Source organism: Camelus ferus, chromosome 2 (assembly GCF_009834535.1).
Source record: "Camelus ferus isolate YT-003-E chromosome 2, BCGSAC_Cfer_1.0, whole genome shotgun sequence".
NCBI classification, from domain to species: domain Eukaryota; kingdom Metazoa; phylum Chordata; class Mammalia; order Artiodactyla; family Camelidae; genus Camelus; species Camelus ferus.
In genome coordinates, this window is record NC_045697.1 from 14,134,067 (window position 1) to 14,147,956 (window position 13,890).

General features: G+C 34.7%; 1 protein-coding gene across 4 annotated transcripts in view; it reads left to right on the forward strand.

Moving 5' to 3' along the window:
* SLIT2 (slit guidance ligand 2) overlaps positions 1-13,890 on the forward strand; it is a 347,903-nt gene that overhangs the window by 243,172 nt on the left and 90,841 nt on the right. For all 4 annotated transcript variants that reach the window (XM_032494701.1, XM_032494710.1, XM_006184694.3 and 1 more), the window contains 2 exons: positions 9,453-9,524; positions 10,031-10,102. In XM_032494701.1, coding sequence (XP_032350592.1) covers positions 9,453-9,524; positions 10,031-10,102 — 144 coding nt within the window. The remainder of the gene's footprint in view (positions 1-9,452; positions 9,525-10,030; positions 10,103-13,890) is intronic.

A 13,890-nucleotide genomic window follows, 5' to 3' on the forward strand; every position in this document is an offset into this window, starting at 1 on the left:
AATTCATTTTTATTAAGAGTGTGGGGTCATGATAAAATTCTTTGTACCTATTTCCATGAACCTTACTTCCAATTTTTTTTCCAATTTTACTGAGAAATAATTGACAAACATAATTGTATGTATTTAAAGTGTACAGCATGATGATTTGACATACTTACTCATTGTAAAATGATTACCAAGATCAAGATAATTAACACAGTCATCACCTCCCATAGTTAACTATTTTTGTGTGTGTGATGAGAAAGCTTAAGTTCTGCTTTCAGCAATTTTCAAGTATACTTTTGAAATATATTATTAACTATGGTCACTGTACTGTACATTAGATCCTCAGAATTTATTCTTCTTATAACTTAATATTTGTACCTTTTAACCTACATCTCCCCATTTTTACTCCCATCAGCCTCAGCCAATCACTATTCTATAAAGAAACTGGCTTTTTTTTTTTTAGATTCCACATATAAGTGATAGCATACAGTATTTGTATTTATCTGTTCAGCTTATTTCACGTAACATATTATCCTTCCAGGTTCATCTATGATGTCACAAATCACAGGATTTCCTTCCTTTTATGGTTGTGTAATATTGCATTGTATATACATCACAATTTATCCGTTCATCTGTAGTGGGACATTTAGGTTGCTTCCATATCTTGGCTATTGTGAATAAACCTGCAGTAAACATGGGAATGCAGATATCTCTTCAAGAGATTGAGTTCAGTTCCTTCAGATATATACCCAGGAGTCGGATTGCTGGATTATATGGTAGTTCTATTTTTAATCTTTTGAGAACCACTATACTGTTTTCTATAATGGTGGTACTAATTTACATTCCCACAAACAGTGCATGAGGGTTCTGTTTTCTCAACATCCTTGCCAACATTTGTTAAGTCTTGTCTTTTTGATAATAGCCATCCTAACAGGTGTGAGGTGACCTCACTGTGGTCCTCATTTTCATTTCTCTAATGATTAGTGATGTTGAGTACCTGTTCGTGTTTCTACTCGCCATTTGTATGTCTTTGGAAAAATGTCTATTCAATCCCTTTGCCCATTTATTATTTTGATTATTTGCTTTTTTTGCTGTTGGGTTGTATGAGTTCTTGACATATTTTGGATATTCACCCCTAGCAGATATATGATTTGCAAATATTTTCTTCCATTCCGTTGGTTACCTTTTTCAACATATTGATTTTTTTCTTATTTGTACCTAATTTCACAAAGAAATGTATATGATAACATAACTGTTATATATATGTATACACACACCCTTTGTATGCCTTTTTGTCGTTGATTTGTTTGATCAGTTAAATAGAAAACCATAATGGCTTTCATAAGAGAAAAGTATAGAAGAATGAATCAAACTCTTGTACTATTAGTTAAAATGTGAAAATGAGTATGGTAAAATTGGTATAAAAGAAATATTAAAATGACTAGAGTAGTAAGGCAAAGCAGAAGCACTAACTGGTTTCTCTTAAACATTCCAAGTTATCTGATGAAAGTTATTGCAACAGATCATGACACCTAGAAAAATAACATTTTTTTCATGTTCTACATGTTCAACAAATATTTTTGAGCGCCTACTCTGCATCATGCATTACGGTTGAGAGATCACAGGTCCAGCTTTCAAAATGTATACAGTGCAGAGAACTGAAGCTTTACACAAACAGAAATGATCAAACCTATAGGACAAGTAATAAATCCGTGTGCATGGGGAGCACAGAGAAAGGAATCTCTTGATTTTCCTGGGGGACTCCTAGAATCTTCAGGTATGAGGACATGTTTTGCCAGAAGAGAAACGTGGGGCTTTCTAGACAGAGGAAAGAGCATCACGAAGTCCCAGAAAAGTGGAAGATGATTGTGTCTTTGAGAAATGCAAACAGTTCTAATTGTTAGAACATAAAATAGAAGCCTAATCTTGAAGAATCACCATTCTGATGACAGTAGGATGCAAGGGGAAATTTTGAGCAGTGTAGTAGTACGATTCTATTCGTTAGTTAGAAAAATCACTCTCACATGGAGTAGAGAATGGTTTGGCGGAAAAGAATGTAATAGAAACAGTCTACGTAAGGCAGGCTGCAGGCTCGGCGGAGATAGTGATGGGAGGCACTTACAAGAAGTGACTTGGAAGCTGTTGTGGTTAAATCACTAAAAAAGCTTCTGCAGGAAAGAAATGGAGATCCAGCAGACGTGAAATAAGACCTGTGTAGACTTTGACATGGAAATGAAGGCAGCTGGGGCATAGTTAACGTATAATTCATTCTCAAATGAATGAAATTGCTACTTGTTTTTTAAGAATTAAGTTATAGATTTAAGGGAAAGAGTAAATTGAAAATTTGTAGAGTTGAAATTCTACCAGTGATCATAGCGTTATCTGAACTTTCGGAGAAAGATGACAGATAACTTGGACAATGACTCAGTGCAGGCATCGGGGAGAAGGCTATTTCCTATCTCTCACTGAGTAACACTGTTAAACAAGTGATGTATAGTGATAATTTGCATTTTTTTAAACCAATATTACCAAATGGGAGACTTAGCTCAGTGCCTGACACATACTAAGTGTCCAGAAGGTTTTACTCATTAATGAAAAACAAAACAGCAAAACTTCCACTTGTCTTTCTTGGATTGCTAAAGAAAAATTATGTATGAAAACTGAGTGTTAGTGACGTTATGATTCTGTGCTCTGTTCCCCTGAAATCTGTGAGGCGTGTGTCTCAGCCCATTTTTCCCTCTAAATCTAAATTATGCGATTGTGTGTGTTGAGTGTACTTTTGTTTGCATTTGGGTATATGTGCATATAAATGCATACATAAAAAATTTTTAACACTCATTCAGAAGATCATTGCCTGAAATATGAGGTCAGTAGAAACACACACACATTTTTGTCTTGCTTTAAATTCTTAAAGATCAAATGGAAAAAAAATTATTTTTATTATAAAAACATCAGTTGTTTTTACACTCAGGGAAATGTACCCAGTATGACACATCACAAGAAATAAAATAAGAGTAAGGAAATGGACAATTTTCAGGAACAAGTCATCCAGAGACAGGGATCACTGATAATCAATTAGGATGGACACAGTCTTACGGCAAAAACCCTGGCTATATATGCAAGGTATGTCCCTCTAGGGACCAATATTCACTCAGCTGTTAAAGGTATTTATTAAACTTAAAAGGTTCTAGAAACTGCAATTATATAACAGCAATAATATTCTAGTCTTAAATAATCTTGGGTTATTTTATGTAGGGACATATGAGAGCTTTCAACGGTATGCATTTACTGCTCAAGTTAGAAGTAACATTCCAGAAATATGAAGCCCTTACTTTAGAGTTATTATGTAAAAGACAAGAAGATCCCTGATGTCAAAGTCATATTGCTACTTCCTCCTTTACAAAGGCTGGACTGAGGTTACCTATGATGAGAATGTTTGGCTACACCAAGCATGACTCAGAAGCTAGAGTCATTCTGCCACTCCAGCCTTCACCCCATTAAATCTGTTGTATTTTCTGGCAGCTGTTTTTGCCATTTACGTTAAAAGCAGATGGGGAAAATGCGAAGAACTGTCAGTTTTATTGCCATGTATAATCAGCATCTGGGCTGTATGTTACAGAAACAGTCAATCCAAACTCATACTTTACTAGTGGTGTAAAAAGTTTTTTGAGTTTCTAAGACACGTTCACATTAGAGAAAGTGTTATATTTGAATCATGTGGATCATGGAAATTGCAACCATTTATTTTTTTTTAGCCTCCATGTGAATGGTGCATGTGTGTATGTGTTTAATATGCAGTTATGAATTATCAGCAAAACCATTCTGCTAATTTGTTTTAAAATGTGTTTTGGAACCATAAATATTTGTTTCTAATTAGAGATTAAATCATGTGTCAGATTGATTCTTTATATAATCTGTGTATGTGTGTGTAACTAATATGCTGTAGACATTGCAGCGTATAATGCTGTATATTATATGTTACACATGTACACATATAGATCCTCACTTTTATTGTTTCACCATTTTTATGGGGGGGTCATTTAGGTTTATTTATGTATTTATTTACTCAAACAGAGGTACTGGGGATTGAACCCAGGACCTTGTGCGTGCTAGGTATGCACTCTACCATTCAGCTATACCCTCCTCCTGTTTCTCTATTTTTGAGCAGGAAAAGCATACTACATATTTATTATTTTACATCTCATAATTTTTACCAAAACATTTTTAGAAGGTTTTATTTTCTTATTTTTCAGAAATAGAAACTCAGACAGAGAGAAACAGTAAAGTTTCCCAGATTCACAGAGCTAATCAGTGGCAGATCCAGAATTTATTCCAAGTCTGTATAAAGCTCATTTTTTTAATCACTAAACTACAAATTTTTTCTCTATGTCTGTACATATACAAAACATAAATACCTCTTGGGGAGAGCTATTTCAGCTTTGGCATGTGGATTTTTTTTATAGTTTGTGAAAATAATTTAATTCGAAAAATACTGAAAAGAATGCCGAACCATTGAAAGCTAGTGAGCTGAAAGTGTCATTTAAAATAAACTAACATGGTTAAATATAGTGTAAATGTCTTCAGAACTAGTTGGAGCTTTTGCATGCCCAGTTACACTGTGTTGTATGCTTCACTGATGTAAGATGTGCTCATTGCTGACCAGAGGAGAGTGTTTACATGCCACACAGCCCAGTTATACCAGCATGTCATTTCCATGTTCTAAGGGTCTGCAGTATTACAGCAGGATGATTTACCGATCATTTCCCATTTTCTGCCATCTTTGAAATAGGCACCAGAAAGTGATATATTGGTAACAGTTCATTCTTTAGGAACTCTAAAAGTGTGAAGACATGTATTTTTGAAAGATAGCAGTAATTAGAGAGCAAGAGAAAAACATATATGGCAGTGGGGAGGGAAGATCTTTATGGGTTAAACATACTTTTGAATTTTTTGATTGGAGCAGTTAGAAGACTGTGTCCTAACTAAAACTGAACTTCTAATAAACTTTCCAGCTGGTTTTGATGAAGTGGTAACAACAGATTGCTTTAAGATGTACATACACACAGTGATAAAATGTGTTGGAGTCGTTCACATACATTCTGTGGAGGAAAAGTTCCTGGCGCCTTATATATGAAAAAGTCTTTTTTCATAGTATGCGGTTATAAAATTTTCTCCCTCTAGTTTTCAGTTTTCTAAATACATGTTTACTTTGCAATTCAAAATATTAAATTTTCTTTCTATGAAGGACCAGCTCCAGGAAGGCTCTTAAATCTAGTGGACGTTTGCTACAGCTTGCAAATACATCTCAGCCATTACACTATCTGTTTTGGTAACTCTGGAATGTTTTAAATCAGATTCTTCATGGAACAATGAATTCAAATTTGTTCTGTATAAAATTCAGCAGATTCTGTGCTGTTAGAGTAGAAGATGAGAGGATAGCAAAGCTAGAAACTGTAAATTTCATTTGCTTCCTTTTAACCTTCACCTGAAAATGCTAGTATTTTTCTTCCTTATTTTTTATAATCTAGTTTTAACACGTCCCCTCTTTTTTTGGAGGAAGAGCAGCATTTGAGATGTGTCCTGTTTGTAGTTTGTCAAATATAAAGTTCTTGTAATGAAAAACAAAAATTCTTTATCCTGGAGCCCTAAAAGTTTACAGGAAACGTGTATTAGTTTAGTTTTCCACTGAAGACAAGAAAATAGACATTTTAAAATATTTTAAAATTTACTGTTTGACACCTGGCAGTGGCAGAATATTTTCCTGCTTGAGAATCTTTCTCTGTGAATGAAGAGGCAGTTATGTTGTGTCTTAGCAGACTGCTGAGACAGTGGCAGAAACACTGATCAGCTCCTGAGTGAATATAAATAACCAAGTAAGCTTTGTTTCAAATACTTTTTTTTTTTTTTGGAACAAGGTTGGAAGTAAATAGATAAGTAAAGAAAAGCAAGTAAATCCATTGTGCATGTCGTTGTTCAGCTTTCTGTTGCATTTGTTGTAAATGAAATGGTTTGCATGTGGAGATTAAATCATGGTATATCGCAATAAGGAACAACTCATGCAGCTTGGCTGTATTAGATTTGAGTTATTATTTTTGCATATAAAAACTAATACCATTTCATCACAATTTCTCTTTGTTTATAACTTTGTGAGCATTCATTTTTCTAAAAAAGTATATGGCCCCACTTACTATATCTTTTGTTTTTTTGTTTTAGCAGAAATATTTATCAATGAAATTAACTGCAGATTCAACACATAAACTAAGTTGCAGTCAAATATATTTGAATGTCATTAGAACAATTAGTGATCATTATAAGTATTCTAGGTTCTGAGACTTTGAAATAATAGGTGAATTTTTAAATTTCTAAAGAAACTATTCAATTATATTAAATGATAGAATTAGTTTGACCACATTTGTGAGTTAATATTATGGACATTTCAGAAGTCTTAGTGCTGAATATGGTATTTTTTAAAGGTATTGAACAAATTAGTTGGAAATATACCTGTAAAATTAGACACTTAATCAATAAAACCTCCATGAGGGTATAAACATATCTGCTTTCGATCTCCATTGAATTGCAATTATGTAATATAATATCTTGCACAGGGTAATCAGTAAATATTTGCAGGTTGAATTAATAAAAATAAATAATTGCTGATTCCCTTATTTTCAAGAACCTGACATAAAATTTGCAAAAAGTAATTGCATGATCTAGTTTTGCATTAGTGTTCAAAGAAACCTACTAGACACTAAGAGTTTTTTTTCTCGTTGTAACATTATTGAGCGAATCTTTAACAACATGAAATGACATTTCAGTGGCCTAGGTTTGAAGACAGTCCTCTGATCAATAATATTCTATCCATAGCTTGTTTTCACTAAATTTTCATTGATTACATTTTAAACTTCTTAAAATCCAACTGCAAGAATGGATCACAGCAACAACAACAAAAAGTGTCTCTAAACTATCAGTTCCTAACGTTCTAGTCAATAATGTAACAGTGAAATGATTCAAATAGCCTTTGCTATATTTAGAGGTGTTGAGAAAGCACCCTTTCTTAAGACTCAGATAAATAACCCAGATGCTAAATCCATATTTTCTTCATACAATTTATTTCTTGTCTTCTAGGGTAAATCTGCCCCTTAGGAACCAATAACTGGAAGGAGGCAAGGGACGTGTGAAAAATGAACAGAATACAGTGAGATAAAAGAGAGGTGTTTGGAAGAGAATGCCCTTGGATAGAAAGAGACAGTTAACCGTATCTAAGAAAATAAAGGAAGGCTTCAAAAGGAGGCCATGATTTAGTTGTCTTAAAATAACTAAATAATATTATTAATAATGATGTAAAATTATTATTAACTTAAATGGCTAACAAATGGGGAATGATGGATGAAATATGGTCCATTTTGGGATAATTGAATGTTACAAAAACATTAAAAATAATGTCTTTCAAAAAATTTAATGATATAGGAAAACATAGATGATACGATATTTAATGGAAAAGATTCAACTTAAAATTCTCTACACCATGAGATTTCAATTATGTAAAGTAAATATGCATGCAAAAAAACTAAAGTGAAGTTCACTGATCTTAGTAGTATATTATGACTTTAACTTTCTTCCTTAAGTATTTTGTAAATAGCTTAAGCTTAAATTTCTCTTTAATATGAACAAAATAACTTCTGTTTTTTGGAGGGGGAGAATTATGCCTTAACATTGCAAGTTAGAGAAGGGACTGTACCTCTTGTAGGAGAAAAGAAGAGGCAGGAACTTGGGGATTAGCTCAATTTGGACGACTAGAAAGTGAAGCCATAAACTGAGAAAAAGTAGACTGAGAATCAGCATCATACAGTGTCACCTCCAAGGGAAGAATGATTGTTCACAATATCAAATGCTACAGTGAGTTCAAGAGTAGTGAAGACTGAGGAAACCCACTGCCTATAGAGAATGGGAGGTCAGAGGGTGAGCCCTGAGAATGTTGAAGAAAACAGGCTCAAACGATCAAACAAAAGATCAAAATTTAGGCAATTTGACTTAACCTCCATTTATTTTGATCTGATGTTCATTAAATGTTTGTAATATATATATGTCAGAGTATTACCAGTATTCAGTAAAGATGAGTCAATGTATAGGACATATATAGTCTATTACGTATATTATATTTATACATAACTACATCAGTATAAATGTACAGATGTATGTATGGGCGTGTATATGTATTTTTTAAAATTCAGGCAGGAAAATGGAACTCAGGCCAAGTATTTCAACAGAAGGATTTAATATGACGAATGAGTTAAACAGTTGTAGGAAGTGACACAGAGACTAGAAAGCTGCTTCCACCTCCAGGGCTACAAAGAACTAAGGAAGTGACGTTATCCGAAGCCAGGAGCTGGCCCTTAGCAGGAGCTTAAGTTAACAAAGAGATGAGACCATTGCGGAGGACGTCCCCTGGCGCAGAAAACGGGAGACTAACCCAACTACCCCTCCTCTTCCCACCTTCAGTCTCCCACCAGTGCCTTTCACCCACCAAGTCTCACAACAGCCAGTCAGCAAGTGAGCCTGGGATAGGTGGTTCAAGGAGTCATGCCCCTGGGATGCAGAGCAGAAGCGAGGAGAACGGGATGGAAAATACTAGGATTTTCATACGGGTAGAAATGAGGCTTACAGGCAACATTTTTTTTTTTTGATAGACTAAAATATTTACCAAAACACTTTATTTCAATATGTTATTTTGAGTCTTTCATTGCTAGGTTGGTAAAATTGAGCTGAATCATGGAGTAGATAATGTTAGAGGGTTATTTTCAACTCTCAGATTTTAGTGCATCATAAAAATACTTCGGTTGTGTTTAAATGCACTTTGCTGCGGTGGTTTCCACATGAAATATTCACGTAATGGATTGACAGAGTACAGACAGTCTTACTGAAAATATCTATAGCACTTGTGGATTTAGAATTTAAACTTTTTCCTCAGAAGAAGCTTCAAAATTAATTTTCTGCGTATGCCATTTTTTCAACCTATAGTATGCTTTCTATAGAGGAAAATGTTTATAAAATTTAATATTCCACAATAATTTCTTTTCTGGAAGAATTATAACTACCTCTAAAGAATGTTCTACACCCATTCAGTGTTACAGTGTATTTTTCTTGCTGATATTGAAGTTAGTAAAATGTATTCCCAGCTTAGTTTCTTACAGGTGTTCTCTCTTTTATACGAAGTCCAGCCTTAAATATTAATAAACCTGCAATACCTAAAAATCAGAATATTTTATTGCTTTCACATTTGTTTTTATTCCCAGTCTTGCTCGACTTTTAGGGCACAGCAAGCACACTGAATTTTAGTAGTCTTGTTTTGAGAAAAAAAAGAAAGTATCACTCTTGAAATACGTCACCTTTGCTTCTTGACATGGCTTGAATTAAACATATCTGAGAGCTCCCATTTCTATTTTAAAAATGGATTTTTTTCATTGCAGACGTTTGGAACAGAACTCAATCAAGGTCATCCCTCCTGGAGCTTTCTCACCGTATAAAAAGCTTAGAAGAATGTGAGTGAATAATATTCTGAAATCAATGTAATTTTTAAAAAATTATACAGGTCATGACCATGCAGAGACACCCATTTAAGTATGAATATTTAAATGTTTGACAGCTTAAATAAGAAGCAGTGTGACTATCTGATTGCTAGTTCTATAATATTGTAATGTTAAAAGCCAAACTATTCATTTTTTTAAAGTTCTCTGTAATTCAGCATATTAATTCACGCTAGCATGAATGGATGTGGTCAATATATTACACAGCTGCATTCTTAATATTCTAGTTTCAAAAATAAGACATAGGTCATCCTTAATAATAATTTAGGAAAACAGCCAACAGTTGATTAAAACGTGTGATTTTTTAAAAATTTAGGATGCTTCACATGTTTCATGTTGTAAATGTTATACATGTACTGATAGGTGCAAAACTGACATGTAACAGCAATAAATAGCTTTCTCCTGCGGTAAATCTCACTGACTTTCTATTTAATTTAACCTAACCCTATTTTTAATCTTAGCGACCTGAGCAATAATCAGATCTCTGAGCTAGCGCCAGATGCTTTCCAAGGACTCCGCTCCCTGAATTCACTGTAAGTATTGACCACATCATGGAAGGAAAGCAGAATGCACGATGAACAGTGGCTTTATATTTTATATTTGGATTTAAAAAAATACTCCTTTAAGTTTTTTTATTATGGATTATTAATAATAATTATTAGATTCATTAACGAATGTCATCATTTTTATGGAGAACTGCTCCCTATCACTGAAATCAGCCAATGGGGTATATATTTTAGGATTTGATAGTTAGAGAGCAACAGCCCCCCTTTTGGACAGTGCTGTCTTTCTGAAGTAAAGGGAAAATGTTTATTTTGGCGTGCTCTTGTCTGTGCTGTTTATAATCCTTAAGCCAATAGCTGCTGTCTCTGGGGATGCTATCGGTTCCTTTAGAACGATGCTGAGTGAAGTCTTGCAGAGAACAGTTGAAGATGGCCAGTAGGGGCCCCTCAACCCTCTGCTTCATCACCTTAAGACTTCCCTGAAAGAACCAGCTTTAATGTCTCAAAGGACAAAGATAAGAGGGTATGACAGCTTTTTAATGTCAAAGGGACTTCCAGGGAGATAGCTGTGAAAACTAAAGTGGTTCTATTGTGTATTTATAAAGGCTGTTTTTCCTTCAGACTTGTGCAAAATCTTCAGAAGTCCGCCAAGAAGAGTAACCTTTATTTCAAAGTTTAATTTTAAAGTTTGAAAATGAAGCCTGTTTTTTTTTTTTTTTGCTTTTGAGTCGATGCTTAGAGAAGGGTTCCTATTGATGTAAATTACTGTAGGGCTCTTAGGAATTTCAGAAGTTGACGGTAACCAGTGAGAATTTAAGGATACACCTGTGTGAACACCTGGGGTTTGTATAACAGTTTACACTCATACCAAGGGGACGAGATAGACCCACCCACCTAGGCATATGAATGTTCAGGTGGCTAGGCTGGTCTGCTCAGAAAAATGCAATTTTCTTTGAAGAAAAGAAAATCTAGAAAACTATCACTTCACCTGCAGTATCTGCCTAAGTTCGTTTTTGTTTTTTTGTTTTGTTTTGTTTTGGGCTTTTTTTTTAATAGATGAAGTCCAAAACCAGGGGAACACCTGTTGGCAGAAAATGTGAAGTGCAGTCATGCATTGCCCTCGGGGTAGGCTGTCAGATTGTAAAATCACAAAGCTCAATGAAAACTCTATTAAATCACCCAAATTGTCCCTCAAGTACTGTGCATACCTTCCTGGGCAGTAATACTATCCAAGGTAAACACAGGTAACCTCCCAGCCATACAAAAGGACAGAATAAAAGTCAAGTCAGTATACAAATTCCTGGTGCTTCAAGCATCTGTGACCCAAAGATAACCATTAAATGTCAAAAAAAAAAGGGGGGGGGGGCGAAGGATGGAGAATTATTTATATCTGCTTGCAGAGTTTACTTTTAAGTTCTGTTGCCTTAATAATGTTGACACTTGTGGTTGTGAGAATTAAATGATAAAAAGAAACAGTAAAATAAAGTAGACAATAAATTAATTATATTATTTATCACAGTGAATTACATTATATTTATTAAAAATATATTATAATTAATGATTATAACTTATCATGTACTAATCAATATACACGTGATAAACTAATGGCAAATAGTAAAAGAAATGACAACATGTAGGAGAACACGCTAGCTGAATTGGGATCTTAATCTTCGTGATCAGGGCTCTCATGTACACAGTTCTTTTGGAAAACAGAAGAAAAGTATGATTTTTCCTTGTGGGAGTGCATTTTAGCCAGGGCGTTAAATCACTGAGGAATTTCCAGTTCAAACCATAGCAGTACCTGGAAAAATAAGAACTGCTCTCCAGAAATGGCGTATTCATGTAACACCTTAAAACATTATAAAACAAACCAACTAGGAGAGAATCAAATCGCTCTACTATCATAGAGAAAGTCCACATATTATAACTGGTACCATTTTCCTCATTGTGTTCATGTTCCAGATTGGCCTCCCAAAGGTTAAATTATTTACCCCCTCCAAAAAGCATATAACTACCCAGATTTGCAGTAGCCCTTTTCGTCACATAAACACAATCAGCAGAAACATATTGGGCCCCTCCGGTGTCCTCATCCCCATGTGAGGCTCTGAGTAGGCGTGCGTGAATGAAACACAAAAATTCCTCCCTCATGGAGGTGATCCGTGATAACTGTACAATGGACAAAAAATATAGTACATCTGATGTACTATGCACTATGAAGGAAAATTAAGAAAGGAAAGAGGGTAAGGAATGCCAGGGGAGAGGAGAGTTGACATTTTAAGTAGAATGATTCACAGAGGCCCCCAAGGAAGTGATATTGAGCAAAGATCGGAAGTTGCAATCATAGGAGTGAGCTGTGCAGGTAAGTAGAGAAAGAGCATTCAGGACACAGGGGACAGCTAATATTAGGGCTCTGAGGCAGAAGGATGCTGAGTGTTTCAGGAAAGAGGAAGAAAAAGTCATTATGACCAGAGGGGAGCAGATTCCAGAAAGGCGTGAAGTGACTTGGGAGTGTGGAGATAAACCTGCAAGACTGATACAGATGGGCAACATTTCTTTTTTTAAATGAGATTTTTTACTTATTCAGTTTTCTTCTATATATCTTTCTGGACCTGTATTCAGTTATTTAGCCAGCTTAGTTTAATTACTACATTTGCTAAAGAAGTGAAAATACTTAAAGACGATATGATGCCTAATGCATTTTATTTAATAAATTACTTTGTTGTTACCAAACTAGTATATCTTAGAGACAACTGGTCTTGATCTGTTGAATGTTTTTTAAGGTCTCTCCTGTTAAATTCATTAACATTTATTTATTTTTATTAATTTTTTTATATATTATTATATATCATTAGTATATTGACATACTTATTATATAACATATTACCTGTAATTAACAAAACATCATTCAAGATACATGCATCTGTGAAATCATTTTATCCTCAAGGCTTTTTCTTGCCTTCACTGTGACATCAACAAAATTTCCATAATATTTAATCATCATTTATTAAGAATTCAGCATTAAAGTACACTTAGCATTGTCTCTAAGTTTTTCTTTTTCATTTACTGGTTGAAAACTTCCCTTTATTTTAACAAAATCAGAAGCGCTGTAGCAGTGTAGCAAGTGGCTAAGCATATAGCGCCTGGAACCCTGGGTGGCTTGTATTCTGACGCAGGCTCTCCTAGGTACGTGGAGCTAGTTCCTAATTTCCTGTGCTTCCATTGTCCCCTCTCTAAGGTGGGAACAGGATTATTCCTCTCCTGGCTTTGTTAAAGCACAGAGGAAGCTTTCCAGAGATAATGTATATGACCGTGATACATTCTCCTGATACTTAAACCAATTTGTATGTTTCTGGGTTTTAATTACCCAGGGAATTTTTATGCCCATGATCCTCAGGTTTTCAGTCACCTTTCCCAGACTACTGTAGTTCACTAAATCTCATTTCCTCTCTTCACTCACCAGCTCCCAAATTCCACCGGGGTCTATAGTGAAAGGCTTGATTGCTGCGTTTGCATTTCCTGCAGGCTCTTGGACTGATGTTAACTCTTCTGCAGGACCTTGCATTTTCCACTGGTTTTCAATGAAACCCTAGCGACCTCTGCCTTCTCTTTACTGTACTCTCTTTCAAATTGCCTAGTCTTTTAATTCAAACAAATATTAATCAAATACACATGGCTTTTCATTTGTAAGTATAGCTTTCTGACACTTGTTTGGTTAATAAAGCCTGCCCTTAGCACCTTTTTCATGATAGCCATCATATAGGTTTCTATTTGGGGCATTTTTTTTTTTCTTTTAAGTTGAAGTTTGGTGTTTTGCCAGC